The 20,200-nt window shown below is 42.7% G+C and overlaps 1 protein-coding gene across 1 annotated transcript in view; it reads left to right on the top strand.

Annotated features, from left to right (window-relative positions):
* Positions 1-20,200, top strand: part of CDH18 (cadherin 18) — an 850,149-nt gene that overhangs the window by 544,554 nt on the left and 285,395 nt on the right. Inside the window, exon 5 of the mRNA XM_082258418.1 lies at positions 6,946-7,113. Coding sequence (XP_082114544.1) covers positions 6,946-7,113 — 168 coding nt within the window. The remainder of the gene's footprint in view (positions 1-6,945; positions 7,114-20,200) is intronic.

The following is a 20,200-nucleotide window of genomic DNA, read 5'->3' as shown; positions in this document are numbered from 1 at the left end:
TTTGACCTAAAGAAGCCTGAAAATTTAATTATCTTACCTTATGAACATGTTAAAGTAAAATTGGCTCCAAACTGAATGTCTTCTTCAAATTCTATGTGTAGAAATATATTTAGATTTTTAACGCATTTATTTGAGCAACAATCACAACATTTTGTGGATTTTTTAACAGATGGTAATCCTTAAGTGGCTGTTATTTTCTACTTTAAAAGTGTAAAGAATCTGATTGCGAACAACATAAAAAGCAGTGTTTCAAATTCTGACAAACTAGAAATAGCTTTTGGAAAAGTACACATCCATGCTTTACCAGTTGTGCCTGGAGCACACTGCTCTGTTTTCATTTCTTCTATTTAGGGCAGTATGACATAGGAAAACTCTAACAGCTTGGTTAAAAACAAACTATTAAGCACTTAAAAACTTGCCCTCAATATAACTTAAAGTAACCCATTACTTCCAGGACAAAAATCTGCAATCTGCAGTGCTCTAATATACAAACATTTACTAAGTTCAATGGCTGGACTACCCCCTCCAACATTCTGCTCCTTAACATTAGTATTTGAATGTGATAGGCCACGTTGGTGAGGAACAGGAAGTTTGCCTGCACAGACGGAAGTCATGTTACAGCTACAAAAACTACAATAGTACGTAATAATATAATAATAATACGTAACCTCTTAATAGATAGCATTTACATGCCCACACAATGAACATTCCGTGTTTATATATTTTTGATAACCTGTAAAGGTCTTCTTTAGCTGCTTGTAAACCAATTAATTCTTAAAAGTCTTAAAAATTACAACAATAATTCTAACATTAAGTTTCAGTTAGTTTCTAACATAACTGCTTATGTTTACATAGTTAGTTAGGTTGAAAAAAGACAAAAGTCCATCTAGTTCAACCAATAAGCATTAAATTTACATTAGAAGACTGTCAGACTGTTAAGTTTCTGTTGTAAAAGAAAGAAATAGGAAAAGAGCTAAGATTTGTAATGCTTCTGTTGTAAAAGTTGATTAATTTCTCCACAATGCCTAAAACTACAGAGATAATTGAGTGCATCTTTTAAAGTGATTTTACTGCTTTTTTATCATATATAAATTCTTTGGTGTACATAACATGGGAATGGGCTCACTTTAGGTTACTATTAGGGTAACAGCGCCACAGAAATAATAAATCTCAATACAGACCAATCTGATGGATCGCTGCTGCCCTAATTATTTGGAAACCAATTAATAAATCAGAAAGAAATTGTTTAGCGAGCTGCGCTAATCCATACACCTAACTAAATGTGCTCAATCAACAGTGTAAATTGCATAAATCATACAACATATGTATAAAAAATGTAAAAAGCTAATAAGACATGATATATGGGCAATATACGATAATTGACAAAAAGTGCTAAGTGCAAATAAAGTGCAATACAACATATAAAGTGACTGATGCCAAGTGAACTAAAATCTAAAAAGGTAAGAGTCCAAAAGTGGCACCATAAAAAGGAAAGTCTGTTATAATGTGTCACTACAATTGAAAAAATAAAGTTCAAGCAAAAATTCCTCATGGATGTGTTGTAACCTCAAACAAATGTGGTATCCAAACACTGGAAAAGTATCCACCCGCAATGCAGCACACAAAGTGATTCCGTCACCGCTCTAACTAGATATCACTCACCAGAGCCCCAGGCTGGTCAGATTTTAAACCAGCACACATGCCAAAAAGTATCCAGTGAACACAGTCTATACTCCTCTCCACAGTCATGCTCCCACCTGCTTCCCCTTATTTAAACCACAGCGCTCAGTGCAGAAGAAATGGAAGAAAGCAAGAAGGCTCCCATTGCGTGAATCATGAAAACAGGCTATTATTTAAAAAACAAATAATACACTCAAATGTCATGAGTGTCCTCCTAACACTAGGGTATACCACTGAATAATGTGGCCCTCTGTGAGGACGTCGCATGACAAAACATGTGGGGGGGGGCAAGAATGCTGATGTCACTGCACATGCTGTATTGTACTCGCAGTCTGTGAAGAGACTGGAGATGAATGAGCCACATTATTCAGCGGTATACCCTAGTGTTGGGAGGACACTCGCGATATGTGAGTGTATCATTTGTTTTTTAAATAAAATCCTGTTTTTACAATTCATGCGGGTGATCATTGCATGTCTTGGATTGAGAAAGATGCTAGTAGGGAAGGAGAGAGTGGAGAGTTGTGAGAGGTCCAGAGAGCAGGTGGCTAAGGGGGTATCATAAAAAAAAAGTTTAGCAGCTTCCTTTGTGATAACAGGAACATTACAATATAGAATTGAACGTCAATGCTGTGATAGATGTGGTATGGTATTTGGGGAAAATATCTGGATAGTGGACATATCATTACTAATTGCATCCATGTTGTTTTTAAAATGATTGTGTTAGGTCAAAAAGGGGAGATTAGAATGAATAGTTGAGGTAGCTGATGTGCTAACATTAATAGGGATGGTAAAGTCACTAAAGATGATAGTGGATATTTCAGAGCTTAGAAACTTGGGTAACCAGGCACATAAGTCAATAAAAAAGTGTGACACTGGTCCAAGAGGTTTATAAAAAAGTGTTTCCAGCGGTTTAGGTATGCCCCCGGATGGGAGGTATTCCACCCGTGATTGTTCCAGCGGTTTACAGAGATGTCTGGGATAAGATGCTCTAATGTGTTGGTTTGTATTTTAACGTAAGGATTGTGTTTCATTTCAACCATTTCAAATGTATTCATTTCTGCAAAGAGTATTTTTATCTTAGAATTAAAGAACAAGATATTAGGAAGGATATGATCTTCTGAGAGGCAGGTGTAGGGAAGATGATAGGATTTGGAATTTATGTTTAGCAATTCTGGGTCACATGTCACTAGAAAAGCCTTGTTTCATGCCATGGTCCTATCATGTGCTAATGTAGCATGAAGCTGCAGGCCAAAGTTGCCAACCTTTCCTTTGCTGTTAAAGACAACTTTGTAGTACTTTAAGGGCTCATGTACACAGGGCAGCTAAAAACGTTTTCTGAACACTGAAAACTTGACAGCTGGAAACTGACGGTGAAAAACATCCATTTTAAAGCTTTTACATACCACTTTTATGGGAGTTTAGCAGCAGTTCTAAGCATTTGAGGTTCGAAGCATTTTTTGAAGATAACCTCAGGAGAACCTCCCAAATGCCCACAATGCATAAAAAGTAAATGGTTAACTATTTCAGCAATTCTGTGAGAAAAGACAGAGAAGCAGCAGAGAGCAGTGTGCTTGTAGATAGCTGTCTTATTTTTTCTGTTTTCACTATGGATCCCATCATGAGCATGTGTGAGGAAATACTCCTAAAGTTGCTGCTGCTGAGGCTTCGAAGACATAGAAAGATGCATAAGAGGACCAGAGCTTGTCGCTACTGGACTCATCCATTGATGCAGGCAACAGCATGTGGTGAAATTTGTTTTTTCAACATTTTTATATGTTCAAAAAGTATCAGAAATGTTCTCCCCTTTAAAAACGATTATAAACCCAAACGTGCATAAACACAGTTTACTGCGGTTACATGTGGTTACACGCGATTACAAGCAGTTGGCGTTTTAAAATTCTGGTATACTACAGTCCTGAACATGTACACATTGAGGAAAGTTCAGGGGCTGCTAAAAAAAAAAAAAAAACGCCCAACTGCTCCTAAACTGCAGTTTAGGAGCTGTAGTGTACATGAGGCCTTAGAAAGACTCATCATTCAGGTTTGCTTCTGTTAGGCCTGCTTCACCACTGTAGTCATTTATCAGAATCTGGCATCCTTTGATAAGTGCTACACAGTGATGCTGCTGTTTTTGTGAAATAAAGTCAGCTTTAAATCCATATGTTGTGCCTTTTTTTTGGGACTGCTGATAAAAACAGCTTGTGTTAGTGGTATGTGTCCATCTGTGATCATATTGCACTGACATAAAAGTGTAGAGAATAAAATTCCCATTTTGCATGCTTGTTAAAAAACATACAAGCAAGATGATGCGTAGTTGTTGAGAAGCAGAAATACAGAAATAAATCTAAACAATGCTCCTATGTGTATATGCCGGAATAAAAATAACAGGAATAAACTGAATTTCAAAACCTTATTTCCTATGAATTTTAAGCACATTCTGTTTTCTGCAGATTAGTATGGTCATATGTGACTATACGTATCACTCATCTCAACCAAAGGTATGTCTAAATCAAGTTCAGATTGCAGGAGAGTTGTAATTATAGTCAGTACAATGCTGGGGACCAATGCTGTGGATATATGTTGCCAAAGAAGAAGAGCTGGGGAGGGGGCAGTAGTGCAGGGATTTAACTTAAAAAGGATACGTTCACTTTTACAGAAAAAATAATAAATGCAAATGGTTTAGCAGAAAAAAGTGTGCAGGAGCCTGAAAAGCATTGCACCAATGCTATCCCATGGATGCAGACATGTCCTCTGGCTTTCAGCCCGGACCCCTGTATGGACTTTCTGTTTAAAAGCTGAAGGACATGTCAGTGTACTATGAGAGTGCTTACCAGGGCCCCTGCAGCCCTTTTTAATTAAAAGTCCATCTGCCATGGTTGTGGATGGTACTGGTAGTTTTCTCATTCAAAGAAATCTCTGAAAAATGACATGGCTGAGTGGGTGGAGCCACGCACAGCCTCGCTGTTTTTAAAAAGTGACAGCAGGTGCGGGGAGAAAAACCCTCACCCATTGTCACAGGGATGGGGGAATTGGGGAACGAGGGGGCACAAGCTGGAACATGCTACAGGTTCCATCCTAAATATGTCAATGTTCCCAAAATGAACCTAACCTTAAAGAGGTTGTAAACCCATAAAAATGTTTTATTTTTCAACCTGAAAGAGAAACACATAATGAGCTAGTATACATTGCATACTAGCTCATTATGAAATACTTACCTTAGAACGAGCCCCCGCCGTGCCCCTCGCTTAGCTGTATGACGGGCGACATGTTCAGTCGCCCGTCTTACGGGATCACGGCATCCGGCCATCTGATTGGCCGGATGCCGCGGTGACGTCACTCCCACGCACGCGCGCGGGAGCCCACGGTCACTGGCTGCATGTAAGGTAAATATCTCCTAAACGGTACATGTTTAGGAGATATTTACAGTACCTAAGGCACACCTGTGCAATAATCATGCTGTCTAATCAGTATCTTGATATGCCACACCTGTGAGGTGGATGGATTATCTCAGCAAAGGAGAAGTGCTCACTAACACAGATTTAGACAGATTTGTGAACAATATTTGAGAGAAATAGGCCTTTTGTGTACATAGAAAAAGTCTTAGATCTTTGAGTTCAGCTCATGAAAAATGGGTGCAAAAACAAAAGTGTTGTCTTTATATTTTTGTTCAGTGTAATATACACTTATCAGGATGTTTTGTTTTGGTTTTTTTTTTTTTTTACCAAGGAAATGCAGCAAAATACATATTGGCCTAAATATATGAAGAAATTTGATTTTATTGGATGTTTTTTAACAGAAAGTAGAACATATTGTTTTTTTCCCCAAAATGGTTTGGTCTTTCTTCATTTATATAATAAAATAATAGAAAATCAAGTGGTTTATAATACCACCAAAAGAAAGCTCTATCTGTTTTTTTAAAAAAAAAAAATCTATGTTTAATTTGCATAAATTGTTGCATGACCGTGCATTTGCCAGTTAAAGTAGCTCTGTGCTGAATAGCAAAAAAAATCTCTGGTCATGAAGGGGATAGAGCCATCTGGAGCTCAAGTAGTTAAGGGTACATGTATATAGACAATTTTTGCTAAAATGATCATTACTGATTGTTCTGCACTTCAATGCTAGCAATTAGTGAATAATCACAAAACATATGGAACAAAGGAGTTTAGCATGTAGTATTGATTAATTGCTATTGATAAAACAGTGCTTCAAATTTGTGTGATTGGTTGCTCTACTTGCAACTGCATATGCATTGATTTCAAATGGTTAATCACAGATAACTGCAGGCAGGTTTAGTGGTAGTCACACTAAATCACCTTTGTATACTAGGACTTAGAGTAAAGCCCTGTACACACGTACCGATTGTCGGCCGTAAATATTCGGCCGCCGACCGATCGGCCAATTGTAGGCTTGTTAGTATGATGCTTCCGACAGCCGACAGCGCATTTTCGGCCGAACAGAATCTGTCGTGCAGGCATTAAAATTTTTGTTGGCCAACACCAGAACGGCCGATTGTTCGCCAGTCAGTACAGATTTCAGCCGACAGACAGCAGATTTGCAGGACTGGGCATGCTCAGAAAAGAAAAAAGACAAGGAAAGTTAACCATCACATGACATCACTTCTGCAGTCGGCTGTTGTTGGCCGACAAAATTCGTGTGCAGTCTTTTGCAGTTTTCAACAGACACGACAGCCCTGGACAAAAGACGGCCGATCATTCGGCCGACGATCGGTACGTGTTTACGGGGCTTAAGCATCCAGCTCCAGTATAAGGATACTAAGTTTTGGAGATTGTGAACATAATACATGGCAATTATAGGTCAGATAGTGCTATCTAGTGTTTATGCATAAACAAAATATACATACGGTAATACGCAAAGGCTGTCATGTTGGCATGCAGAACGCAGTAGTAGTATTCATCTCTACTGGCTATTGCTTGATTCCAAGCTCAGAGGCATGTTTAGACATGTTCTTCATGGTTGTCATGTGACCTAAAATGTCACCACCAAAGCTACAGGGCACATGCAGGAAAGGGCCTGCATTCTGTACAAGGTGGTAGCCAGTGAAGGATGTTGCTATCTTACATGTTTATATGCAAGTTAAATGGCATTTCTGCACCAGGTAACAATATAACCTTTACACTGTGCCACATCAAGTCATGTCCTGCTACTGTAACCCAGTGAATTACAGAATATGCAGTTTGACCTTAATATATGCATAATTTAACAATATATTTTGATTTAGGGGCTTTAATATGTTTTCTCTTTTAGGAGTTATCAGGACAGCATTACCTAATATGGATAGAGAAGCAAGAGAGCATTATTCTGTTGTTATTCAAGCCAAAGACATGGCGGGTCAAGTTGGCGGACTATCTGGATCAACTACCATCAATGTTACACTCATCGATGTCAATGATAATCCACCAAGATTTCCTCAAAGTATGAAGGTCCTTTTTCTTTGTTCTACTTATTTTTTTTACTATTATATTGTATTTGTTAAAAGGAAATGTTTAGTGGTTGTATTATGTAGATTAATATATGAAAATAACACACACATAGGAAATTACAGTATATTGTCCTATTTTCAAGGTCAGCTGTTAGTACCTGTAATTAATTAAGATTTTCAACATGTCCTCAAAGGGTAAATTAACCTGATTAGATATTTTAGTTTTGGTGATACTTGGTCAGTTAAACCAATGTCTTTATTTTTTATGAAACTTTAGTTTTAAGTTCTGTATCATTCCCCTAAGTCATTACAAAACTAAGAAATGATGACTCACTTCTGTAGCTTCATTATTTATTGTAAAATTAATAGGAACTCCAACAGAGTCTCTATTCTATTGCAGCTACATTCATTACTTGTAAAATAAATAAAGAGGACTGAGTCCTCATTATATATTGCAAATATATTTTCATCAGCACTTCATCATATGCTTTGGAAGGATTTATCATGTAATCCTGATAAAAGTTAATTGTCTTCAAATATAGCTGTATTGCACAAGGCAGTCTATACCTAAAAATAGGTGGGTGCCTTTTAGGCAAGGAACTGGTACCCGGTGACCTCAGAATTATTAGTTTTTCCCAGGAAAAGCAAAATGTCAGGCAGTAACATCTGAATATGCATAGCAACAAGGATACTATAAACTTTACCAGGTATCAGTATATTACTTTAAAAATAAAATAAACTTGATCTAAAACCATTAAAGTTTCCTTCTGAAGTAACACTTTTGCTTTCTATTTGTAAGTCATTTTTGCTGAAGCTAGAGTGTTAGATTGTACTGTTCCTGACATGGCACCACATGTTCACCATTTTGAAAAAGTCTACTTCTTCAGGTGTCCTGGACTACAAAGAAATAACATACATCAAAGCTAAGACCTGGAAAAGCACAGATGATACACGTAGCTTTCTGGGGAGAAAAGTTTAATTTTATTTTGCATATTTCCACCCTTTCCTTAAAAGTGTTTTTTAGCAAATCCTCTACATTTTAACAATTCTGTATCTTTTCTGCCATACTAGTTTACTATTTGGTCTTTCAGTAAGCTGGCAAAAAAGTTAGGACAAAATAAAATTGTAAAAAAAAAAAAATTTGTATAAAATAAATAAATGAATAAAAAAAAATGTAAAGCACCCCTGGCCCACCGTGCTTACGTGCAAATGTGAACGCATATGTAAATAGTGATCACAAAACACATGTGAGGTATTGTCGCTAACATCAGAGTGAGAGCAATATTGCTAGCACCAGATCTCCTGTGCAACTCTAAACTGGAAACCTGTAAAGGCATTTAAAGTGTCACCTATGGAGAATTTTAAGCACCATAGTTTGCTGCCATTCCACGGGCAGACACAATTTTTTTATTTCAATAAATTTTTATTGAAGATTTACATAATGAAAATAGTACAATCAATACACGTAAACCAATATTGACTGGAACAACGATAATGCATATTAACATGTCAGAAGGGGACCACATAGAATCTCATAGAAAATTATAAGGCACTTTTACCTCAAAATTAACACGGGTAAAGTGTAGGCACAAGTTAGTTAGACATGGATATACACAATTAGGGGAAAGAACGAAAGTGCAAACAAAGAAAGATGCAAACAAATGATGGGGTTCATTTTAATACCTTTACAAGGCCAGGCAGCAATAGCTGCTAGAGGTCCAGGGTGACCAGTTTCGGGAGAACCTGGCCCCCTGAGACAAAGAGAAAGTGCATGCTTTTTCCATAGAGAATTGGTTGTTGACTAAGCGGACAACTTCTAGGTGTGATGGGGGATCTGACTGTTTCCAGTGTTTCGCAATTGCGGATCTAGCCGCAATGAGAATGTGGGTATATACTAAATGCATATCTCTAGGGATATTCTCCAAGCCTAGAGACAGAAGAGCCATGGCCGGGGTAATGGGACGAAGAATCCCTGTAACAGACGAGAGGATCTCGGACACCCTCCTCCAGAAACCCAACATGCTCTTGCAAGACCAGAAGATGTGATAAATATTACCTATTTGGCCGCAGCCACGCCAGCACATGGGATCTGAGTGAGCATAGAATTTGGAAAGTCTGTACCGTTAAGTACCATCTGGTTAGAATTTTCTGGGACTGTTCCCAATGTGTCACACATCTAGAGGCTTTGCAAGAACTTTGGGTTGCGAGTTGCCATTGGGCATCAGAGAAGTTTGTCTGAAGATCCTCCTCCCATTTGATCATGTGAGATGTTTTACAAAAGGACAATTTATTTTGAAGATGGTTGTAAAATAGGGAGATCCCTTTAACCTTAGTTGTGGTGGAAAACATATAGTGCCATACGGATGATGGAAGGTGGAATTGGGGAGGGGGGTGCTTGCGAAGAAAACTGGAGATGGAGTTGTATTGAATTTTGGTTGACGCAGGCAATTGAAATTTAGTCTGGAGTTGTCCGAAGCTTTTAAAGGGCCGTGTGGGTGTACAGTTGGGACACCGTGCAAATCCCCGCCGCATTTAGATAAGGATACATAGGGGAGGAGAATTTGAAGAGTCTGCAGGGGGAAGGACACTAGGGTAGTGAGAGCGGTGGAATTTCGACTGGCTATTAGCCCCGGTTCACACTTGTGCGTGTGCAGGGTTCGCATGTAATGTCGGAGCTCACTGCTCCGACATTACATGCGATCGGCTGTGCGGTGCGAGTTTAGCCATACAGTTTGTATGGCTAAATTCGCACCGCAGCTGCAGCAAACACGCACAGGGACCCTTTTTGGCAGCCGCATCAGGATCGGATCGCACAGCGGTTCACACTTGTGCGATCCGATCCTGTGCGAACTGCACGATCGCACTGCGATATGCGATCAAACTGGGGGTGTTGTTAAGATTACATTGACACCCCCAGCGTATCGCATATGGCAGTGTGAACTGCCGGGGGTGCGTGTGCGATGCGGGAACAGGCTGCGGATTCGCAGCCTTCCCGCATCGCATAAATGTGAACCGAGGCTTAAGGTCCGCCAGGCTTTCAGTGTCGATTGGGTGGTGATGGGGTACGCAGGAAGGGAGAGGGGTTTCCAAATGTCTGCCAGGAGTAAATGGTGCATGTTTGGAGATTTAGAGAGGAGGGATTCAAGCAGTATCCACGGGGAGGCAGGGGGATGAGGGGTCTATTGTCTGATGGGAGTAAGGTGGGCTGCCAATAAGTAGTCCTGTAAATCTGGGAGGCCTAGACCCCCCACCGATTTGTGACGAATCATGTGAAGATAGTTACATCTAGCCCGCTTTTTCTGCCAGACCAGGGTTCGGAGGATTTTTTGTAAGGTTTTGATATAGGATATGGGAATTTGGACTGGAAGGGTACGGAACACATATAAAATTTTTGGCAGAGATATCATTTTGAAGGCTGCAATCCTGCCTGACCACGACAGTTCAGTACGGGATATATTTTGCACATCAGATGAGATATTAGAGATGAGGGGGCGGAGATTAGTAGGGATTAAGTTAGAGAGAGGGTAAGTGAACCGCAGGCCCAGGTAGGGAACGTCGGCCGTTGTCCATGTGTAAGGTAAAGTGGATTTTAAATGAGTAACAGTAGCTTCGTGGACCCCCATATTTAATATGAGGGATTTAGTGAAATTCACTTTGTAGTATGAGACGTTACTAAAACTCTGGAGAATGTGGTGGGCCGCTGGAAGGGATACTACGGGATTCGTGAGGCTGAGGATGACATCGTCAGCAAACAGGGTAATAGTATGTTGGGAGTGGGCAACTTTGAAGCCGGGGATCAAAGGGTGATCTCTTATGGAGATGGCCAAGGCTTCTATGACTAAATTAAATATAAGGGGGGAGAGGGGGCCGCCCTGGCAGGTGCCATTGGTTATATGGAACGTTTTGGAGAGAAGACCCAAAGATAGGACTTTGGCCGAAGGGGAGGAGTAGAGGGCTAGTATAGCCGAAGTGATAGGACCTGAAAATCCAAATCTAGCGAGCACTGCCTTCATGTACCCCCAGTGGAAACTCCATCTATGGAGAGAAGCAGAGAAGGCATCCGAGCACGCTCCGCCTGGTGCATAAGATTGATCACCCTCCTAGTGGCATCTGGGGCTTGCCTGCCTTTGATAAATCCCATTTGATCTGGTCCTATCAAATCAGGCAAGACTGCGGCTAAATGATTCGCTATTAATTTGGCGTATATCTTAACGTCAGTGTTGAGTAGTGAGATAGGTCGGAAGTTTGCAGGGGTATTAGGAGGTTTACCTGGTTTGGGAAGAGTTACCACATGGGCTTGTAGCATTTCGGGAGGGAATGACGCAGAGGCAGCCGCATCTGAGAACATGGATAATAAATGCGGGGATAGGATTTCTTGGAGGGATCGATAGTATTCATTAGTGAGTCCATCTGGACCAGGGGATTTACGTATAGGGAGCGATTTGACGGTTTTCGACAATTTGTGGGGAGAAAGGGGGGCATTAAGGTATTCCTGTGCTTCCACTGTGAGTGAAGGGATTTTGAGGTGTTGAAGGAAATTTTGAATGTCTATGTCTGTAGGTTGCGGTGTAGATGAGTCCGATTGTAAGTTATACAGCGAGCCGTAGTAGTCCGCAAACGCGTCGGCTATGGCTTGCGGATGGCGGATAGAGTCGCCCGAGTGGGGGTGGGTCAGAGAGTCTATTTTAGTTTTAACTCTACGAGCCTTCAGTCTGGAGGCCAGAAATTTTCCAGCCTTGTTGTGAGACGTGTAATAATTCAGTCGACGTGCTAGCAATTTGTCGTGTTTCTCCCACAGGAGCCTGCGTAAGTCGAGTCTCAGAGTAGTGAGTTTGGATAAGGTGGTAGGCGATGGTGATGCTTTGTATTGAGTGTCCAGAGTTTGTATACCATTCAGTAGTTCGGTAAGGCGAGAGTTAAATCTTTTCTTTAGCTTAGATCCGAGCTGAATCAAGAGGCCTCGGACAAAGGCTTTGTGTGTTAGCCACACTGTGGTAGGGGACACGTCTGGAGTATTATTAAGGTCAAAAAATTCTCTCAAGCGGGACTGGAGCAGGGGGGCAAATTCTGGATCGGTCAGGAGGGAGTTGTTACATCTCCACAGAAACGTGGAGGGATTGCAATTGCCTGCGTCAAGTGTGAGGAGAATGGCCGCATGATCGGACCACGTTATTGGGGAGATTTTTGTATCGGTAACAGCTTGGAGCGTAGGGGTGTCCACTAAAAACAGGTCAATCCTGGAATATGTGCCATGTCTCGGGGAGAAATAAGTGTAGTCTCGCTCGTCGACGTGGTAGCGCCACACATCGTGGACCTCCTCAGATTTTATCAACGATGCCAGAGAAGGAGCCCGGGAGGGCTTTTTGGAGGAAGAGTCCACGGTGTGGTCCACCACCAGGTTGAAGTCTCCACATACAATCAATTTACCTTGTTTCACTTTATTAATTTGGACCCAGAGTTTTCTGAAGAAACGTAATTGACGGGAGTTAGGGGTATATACATTAACAATGGTATAAAGACAGTTGTCCAGTAGGCATACTAAAATAATGTATCTCCCCTCTGTGTCCGTCACCACCTTAGAGGCCGTGAAGGAGACAGAGTCAGCAATGGCAAGCATGACGCCCCGCTTTTTAGCATTAGTCGATGACAAGAAAACGCGAGGGTATTTTGCATGGCGGCAGACAGGAGTCTTGTCACTATGAAAATGCGTTTCCTGGGCAGCGACCACGTCAGCTTTGGAGCGTAGAGCTTCATTCCATAAGGAGAATCGTTTGGCGGGGTGATTAAGCCCCTTGACATTTAGAGATAGGCAGTGCAAAAGGCATGGTAATTAGGGGTGAGGCAGACGCTTAACACCGGAGGTGTGCAAGCGAAACGGTGCGAAAAAAAAATTGTGCACTTACTCAGTCTTTCAGTTCAAAGGGGATGAGAGGAAAAGTCTTGCGAAGATGTAGGCTACCAGCTGCAGAGGTGAGACCAAAGGGGATCCGAGAGAGTTGCAGGGATGGCTTGTGAAGTCAAGGAGATGACACTGCAAAAGGTGTTTCAGAAGACAGGAACAAAACAAAAGCACCAGCAATATGGTAAAACAATAATAAGAACACTAAAAAAGAGTCCCAAGGGACCAAAGAGCAACTGAGGCTGCAAAGCCTGTGGGGTCAGAGTACGGTAACAAGTACTCTGTTACCTGAGAGGGCCCGGGATCCCGGCACGGGAGTGGGAACGTCCTCTATGAGTGCGAGCTGTGATGGTTGGACATTCTGGCGACGACCTGCCAATCCGGCTGCACATGGTGCGGAGAAGGGTGTCTGTTGGGCACAGGAGTCGGTGGGGTGTCCGGCACTATCCCCCATTGGCGGAGCAGATGAAGGCCTTCATCCAGGGTAGTGGCATAGGAAGTGGAGCCTTGGTGCGTGATGCATAGCTTCGCAGGGTATTTCCACTTGTAGACGATGCGATGGTTCCGCAAAGCTTTGGTAATGGGGTTCAGGTTTCTTTGCAGCTGAAGGGTATGTTGCGAGTAATCCGGTAACACTTGTATGGAGGCGGCCTGGTCTGGAAGGTTATCCTTACGGCGAAAAGCTTCAAGAATTCTTTCCTTTGCTTGGAAGAAATGTATACGCAGTAACACATCGCGTGGAATTTCATGCGGGAGGAAGGGCGGTTTGGGGATACGGTGGATCCTGTCTATAGTGAGGTCTGCCGCCGACAGATCTGAGACGGCTTTTTTAAATAGATCACGGGCATAGTGCGGCAGTTGATTGGGGGTCACGGATTCGGGGATGCCTCTGAGCTTCAAGTTGTTGCGACGGGATCTGTCCTCTAAGTCCGCCAGTTTGGATTGCACACGGTGCATGTCTTCTTGGTATAGAGCATGTGAATCAACCATTGCATTATAGGATGTGGTGAATTCGCTCAGCTTATTTTCAACAGTATTGACCCGTTCTCCCAAATCTGCAATTTCCCCCTGGCAGCGTGCCATGGCTGTGATAATGTTAGCCTGGAGGGAGGCATGCAAAGTGTTAAGCATACTTTTAATGGTTGTGTCCAATACTGGTTGCCCTGTAGTATGGAATGAGGCAAAAACGTCCGGACAGGGAGTCTGAGAGGGCGGTGTGTACTGGTCTGAACTAACCTCCATGCTTGTAGCCTGTGCCAGGAGCCTGGGATCCATCCTCGGTCGGGACTTGACAGGGCTCTGTGATGTGGGAGTAGGAGGTGAGAATGCTCCGTAGCTGTGAGCGGGAGTTCCAGGGCCTGCTTGCAGAGCGCACAGTGGTGAGAGAGCGTGCGTCCCCTCTCCCCAAAGGTCCGGAGTACTGGCCGCAAGAGGATGCCGTGCCGATCCATGCGAAGTGTCCCCGCCGCCATTTTGGCGGAGACCGGCGGGCACCGCTGGGAAGAATTCCTGCATTTTTTTGAGTGATGCCGTATCGTTCCGCCTCCGCCGCTAGGACATAGCACGGGCAAGAGGTTAAGGCGTCTGGTCTGGGGTAGAGAGCCGGTCAGAGGGCGCTGTGAGCAGAAGTGAGCTGTAGAGCCGGGACCTCGCAGGAGCTCTCAGTTCAAGCGGCCATTAGCTTCGGCGGTCGCCACGCTCCCCGCGGGCAGACACAATTTTAAAGCGTGACATGTTAGGTATGTATTTACTTGGCGTAACATCATCTTTCACATTATACAAAAAAAATTGGGCTAACCTTAATTTTTTTTTTTTTAATTCATGAAAGTGTTTTTTTCCCCCAAAAAATAACATTTGAAAAATTGCAACACCCACCTGTTTATTCTATAGGAATTCTGTTAAAAAATATATATCATGTTTGGGGGTTCTAAGTAATTTTCTAGCAAAATAAGTTGATTTTTACATGTAGGAGCGAAGTGTCAGAAATGGCCCGGGTGCGAAGTGATTAATTTACAAAAGTAGTAATGCAACACATAACACACTATTATACATTGCAATGATCATTTTTTTATCATCATCAATAATCACTAATCCAGCACTGAATACAAATCTTGATTCATTCAAAGTCATAAAATGTAGTATGCATACAATTGTATAATTAGTATTATAACCTAAATTGTCTATATTTGAGCCTCCTGTACTAATCTGCATAACAGCATTTAGATTGTGAGTGCTCTAAGTCAGTCAGACACTACTGTATCGCAGATCTTGGTTGGGGGAAAAGCAATGTGATGGTGTCAGCAGTATTATGCAGTTCCTTCATTATCTATTTCTAGGCTGGGATACATAGGTCTTAGAGTTAGGCCAGCCATAGACGGAGTACATTTCTTTCCAGCAACCACAGGCCAGACAGTGTTCTCAGGGGAATCCACATGAGTGCAACCCCCACACATCAACCCACACTTCTATTGGTGGACCTAGGATCAGAATGACAGGTGCTACTGGGTGGAGGGGAGGGATATCAATGAACATTCATTTGCTGATCTCCTTTTCCTGCTAATGACCCCATAGCAATATGTAAAACATCCCTTCAGGGTCCTGCCGTCAATTTCCTAAGCCGGGAAAGAAGCTTAGGGAGCATGATCTGCAGTCAATTGGCTTTATTGAAGGGCAAATGATTCCTCAATGGTCTTTTAGACCCCTGAGGTCTCATTAAAACAACCTGTCACTAACATCATTAAAATGAACGTGATGCCCCGCCTTTTATATGTGCTTCAGGCTCTTCCTATCGTGGTCCCACCAGCTTTTCTCCGGAAGGTCAATAGAACATTTTGGGAATTCCTCTGGATCAGGGCCCCCCTCCGCCTAGCGTTGACAATTTTGCGTATGCCCAAACTGAGCGGTGGCATGGCCTTACCGAATGCAGTGCTTTATCATACGGCTTTCCGCCTGTCCAGGATCTTGGATTGATATAGGCATGGAGCCTTGAAACAGTGGGTCCAAATTGAGCATTTTTACGGGGAGCTCCCCCCAGAGTCTATCCTTTGGAGCCCATCCTCGCTGCCGAAGCAACTAGCGCCTCACCTGACGATCGGTGCCACTTTATCCGTGGGTCGGAGGCTCTGCCAAGATGGCCAGCTCGCGTCGCTGCCATCCCCTTTGCTTCCGGTCTCTGATAAACCGTATTTTTCCCAGGGTATGAATGACCCTGGCTTTCACGCTTTAAAAGCGCCCGGCATTTATCAAGCGAGACTTTTCGCACGCCATAGACAATGGGTGTCTAGAGCTACTCTCTGCTCCGATCGTGCCTTCCTTCTGGCAGGAGGTGCAGCTCGCCCACTTCTTGCACTCTCTACCTCCAGCGGCCTCCTTTACGAGGCTCTCCTCTGCGTCACGCGATCTCCCTGCTCTATCATCTGCTGTCCGCTCCAGTGCCCCCCTTACGGCCTTCGTATATATCACCCACTGGGAGCACGACCTGGGTCTTTCTTTATCGGATACCAAGAAGCCGGATATAAGTTCCTGACCAGGTGGTACTATACCCCGGTCAGACTTCATAAAATGTACCCCTCTTGCTGTGATCTTTGTTGGAGATGTGGTCAGGAGGTGGGCACGCTTCTCCATATTTTCTGGTCTTGAAGCCACATTCAGACTTTCTGGTCGGCGGTACTGTGAATTACTCAGAAATTCACGGACCATGCCCTCACTCTTGACCCGGCCCTCTTCCTTTTGCATCATCACGAGTTTCCACGGGCGTTGTATCGGAAATCCATTCTGCCGCTTCTGTTCATGGCGGCCAGGAGCTGCATCCCTCTACTCTGGAAACAGTCTCAGCCCCCCACGATGGCGATGTGGCTACGTAGGGTGGCGTATATCAATGAAATGGAGGACCTTGTGGCTGCGGAGCGAGGCACGAGAGACAGGTTTCTCAAGCAATGGTTTTACTTTCACGAGTTCACATTTTCTGATGAATATAAAGCACTGGTTGCCGAGATGCAACATAATAGCTTGGCGGCCATCTCTGCCCACCTTACCCCCTCCCCCTTTCCAGGTCCTTCCCCCACCCTTTTGCACCTTCCCAGTCCTCCCCGCCTCCTGGACTGTTCTCACTTTTTGCTCTCTCTCTGACTTACGCCTGGACCTCGGGCAAAAAACTCTTCCTTTCCCCTCGGGCATGCTTGCAGTTGACTCAGTATTGAGCAGATGCTGTGGCCACGTGTTGCCTAAGATGTACTTCCTGCTCCCGTATGCCAGCCACTTGATAGATGTTGGTGGGTGCGTGACTAGACCTGAAGTTTTATCGGCCTATCCGCATTTCCCATGTTCCTTGTCACTTCTATACTTAGATGGATTATATCAGCTGGTCTGTGTCAGAGATCTCCACTCTCCTGACTGTGTCATGTTCTCTGGACCATGGGTGGGTTGCTCGCTTGATCACCATGTTGGTTCTTAAGAGTTTTTGTATTATCGCTGTTCAACCTGTCATGCTAGTCTGATTTATACATTGTTTTTAACTGTACTGTATGCCTTATACCTCTACCATAAATAAAGAATTAAAAAAAAAAACATGTCACCAAAAAAATCTTGTATGAATTTTGAGGGGCCAAACACTCATTTTTTTTTGTATTGTGTACCCCCTTATAATCCATATCAAATCCTATACAAAGGAGACTTTTTGTTGCCTATGGGATGAAAAATAGAGTTCAGTGAAACAAATCTTTAAAAAGTGTAAAAAAAATCAAAGTTATGCCCATGCAATTAAAACCTCCTCCAAAAGTTTTTGAGCCCCCACAACACATACACGCATGTACGAGAGTAAACACATGTTTCAGGGGCACCACTGCATAAAAATGTGGATTGCAATACACATTTTACATATTGCTGTGAATGCCAGAGAGAGAGAGAGCAATAATTCTAGGACTATTAGTCATGCTTTACTCTAAACTCGTGACCTGTTGGAGCTTTTAAAGCACTGCCTATAGAAAATATAGGGTACTAAAGTGTGATGCCTTGACATGTTAGGTATCAATTTACTCAGTACATCCTCATCTTTTATATTTTATCAAAACATTCAGTAATGCGTGCCCTAAAGTAAATTTTTACCAAAAGTTTGTATTTCATACACTCTTAATATTGTATGACAAAAACATTGGAACTACCAAATATAAGTTCTCTAGTGTGTCTGCTTCTAGAAACTATATAATGTTTGAAGATTTTAACTAATCTGCAGACCTAATTTTTTTTTTTTTAAACGTGTGTGCAAAAATAGCAGAATTTGCATTAGGAGATCCCCAAATTGTATTTAATGGAACAAAGTTGATTTTTTTATGTTTAAATATAATTTGAAAGTACTTCAAAATTTCACCTAATATTACATTTTGGAATAAATGCAATTTCCTAAAAGAATACAACATACACTGTTAGAATTGTGTTTGTTTGAAAAAAAGTTAAATCCTGCTCCTTCAAAATTTCATATCATGTTAGTTGACAACGAGAGTTTTGCTCATGCCAATTAAATGAACATTCTTAAAATGAAAATTTTCAAATTAATATCTACTGTATAGCCAGCTGCAGTGTCCACTTCACCGGCATCTTCAAGTTATACCTCAAACATGTTACTTAAATGCTTGATGACTCTCCTATTGCTAATCTACTGCTACAGGGCAGCCGTTCTGTGCAGAATCACGTATATATACGTGATGCATACATGCAAAGTTCACAGTTTATTTGCCTTTAGTAATTAAACCTCAAAGTGTTTTTTTAACAAATAATATTTGGAAAACATACCTTTGGGATGTTGGTAACTTCCTTCCTACTGATTTTACAGGATGCCATCCATTGCAGTCACTGCAACCACCACCTTCAATTATTCATTCAACGCTGTCAGATTTTTGCAGCCCCACACAAAACAGAAAGCTAACTCTGAGAAATGACATGCAGCCATTACTAGAACAGGTGCCTGTAGACAGTAAGCAGCTGCAGGAAATGAGCAGCACTGAGATATAAAAGCTTGCTTAAATAGTACTGCCTAAACGAAAAAGCACATTGCTTTAACTGGTTGCCGATAGCCCGCCGCAGTTATACTGGGGTAGGCAGCCGCTCCCAGGCAAATTACCATAGCTGTATGTCGCTCTCATACACGCTAGGGGGCGAGCGCATGCCGACGGCGGAGCGCTCCCATCCCTACTTGTCATCGGGGAAGCCGATGCACGGGGCAGGTGGCTCCGATTGCCGCCTGACACCCGCGATCATTCCCCGCTGAGCGAGAAGGATGGTCAGCTGATGTAAACATAGCTGACCGTTCTTCTCCCTGCAATGATCATAGAGCCCACGTGATACTTCTATATAGGATCATATGTCTCTATGGTCATTTCATAAGCCCCCCCCCACAGTTAGAATCACTCCCCTAGGCTCCCATTTATTCCCTTGATCACCCATAATGCCCTTCCCTGCCAGTGTCATTATTACAGTAACAGTGCATATTTTTAGCACTGATTACTGTAGTATAGTGTTGAGCGAACACGGACTGTATTATTCGTGTTCGTACCGAATAATTGGATTTTTTGTACCCGAACACGGACACGGACACTTTACTGTATGTTCGGGTAAAAATCCGTGTTCGGTCGTTTTATTTCCGGGTTTTGCATGCTTTGGCGCTCTTTTCATGGCGGGCTTTCAACAGCCAATCAACAATCGTTTAACTGGTGTGCCTTAAGCCATCCCAGCCATGCCTGCAAATGTCTCAGTAGCTGTGATTGGCCGTCTGAAGCATGTGACCAAGTCTTTATAAGTTCGAGGCAGCCGCAGCGGCGTCATTATGCTGCTTAGATTCAGGGACAGAGCACACATCAACGTGCTGGCTGCTGATTAGGGAAAGATAGGCAGGAAAAAACCATTTGTGTCCGGATAGAATTGAGGGACAGGTCGGAGTGTTTAGGCAGGGCGAGTTGTAGGCATTTTAGGGATAGAGTCTGCTGAATTATAGGGTCAGTGTCTTCTACAAACTACAATCGATATTGCTGTGTGGGGGGTGGGGTCTGCACTCAATCCTGATCTATGATCTCTTCTCAATCCTGTTAGGGACAGAGTCTGCTGAATTTTAGGGAAACTGTGTTCTACAAACTACAATCGATATTGCTGTGTGGTGTGGGATTGGAGATAGGCAGGTGTCAGTGATCCAC

Source organism: Pelophylax lessonae (genome assembly GCF_965119305.1).
Source record: "Pelophylax lessonae genome assembly, chromosome: 5".
NCBI classification, from domain to species: domain Eukaryota; kingdom Metazoa; phylum Chordata; class Amphibia; order Anura; family Ranidae; genus Pelophylax; species Pelophylax lessonae.
The sequence above is the reverse complement of the archived record's forward strand: the minus strand, read 5'-3'. Positions and strand labels throughout refer to the sequence as shown.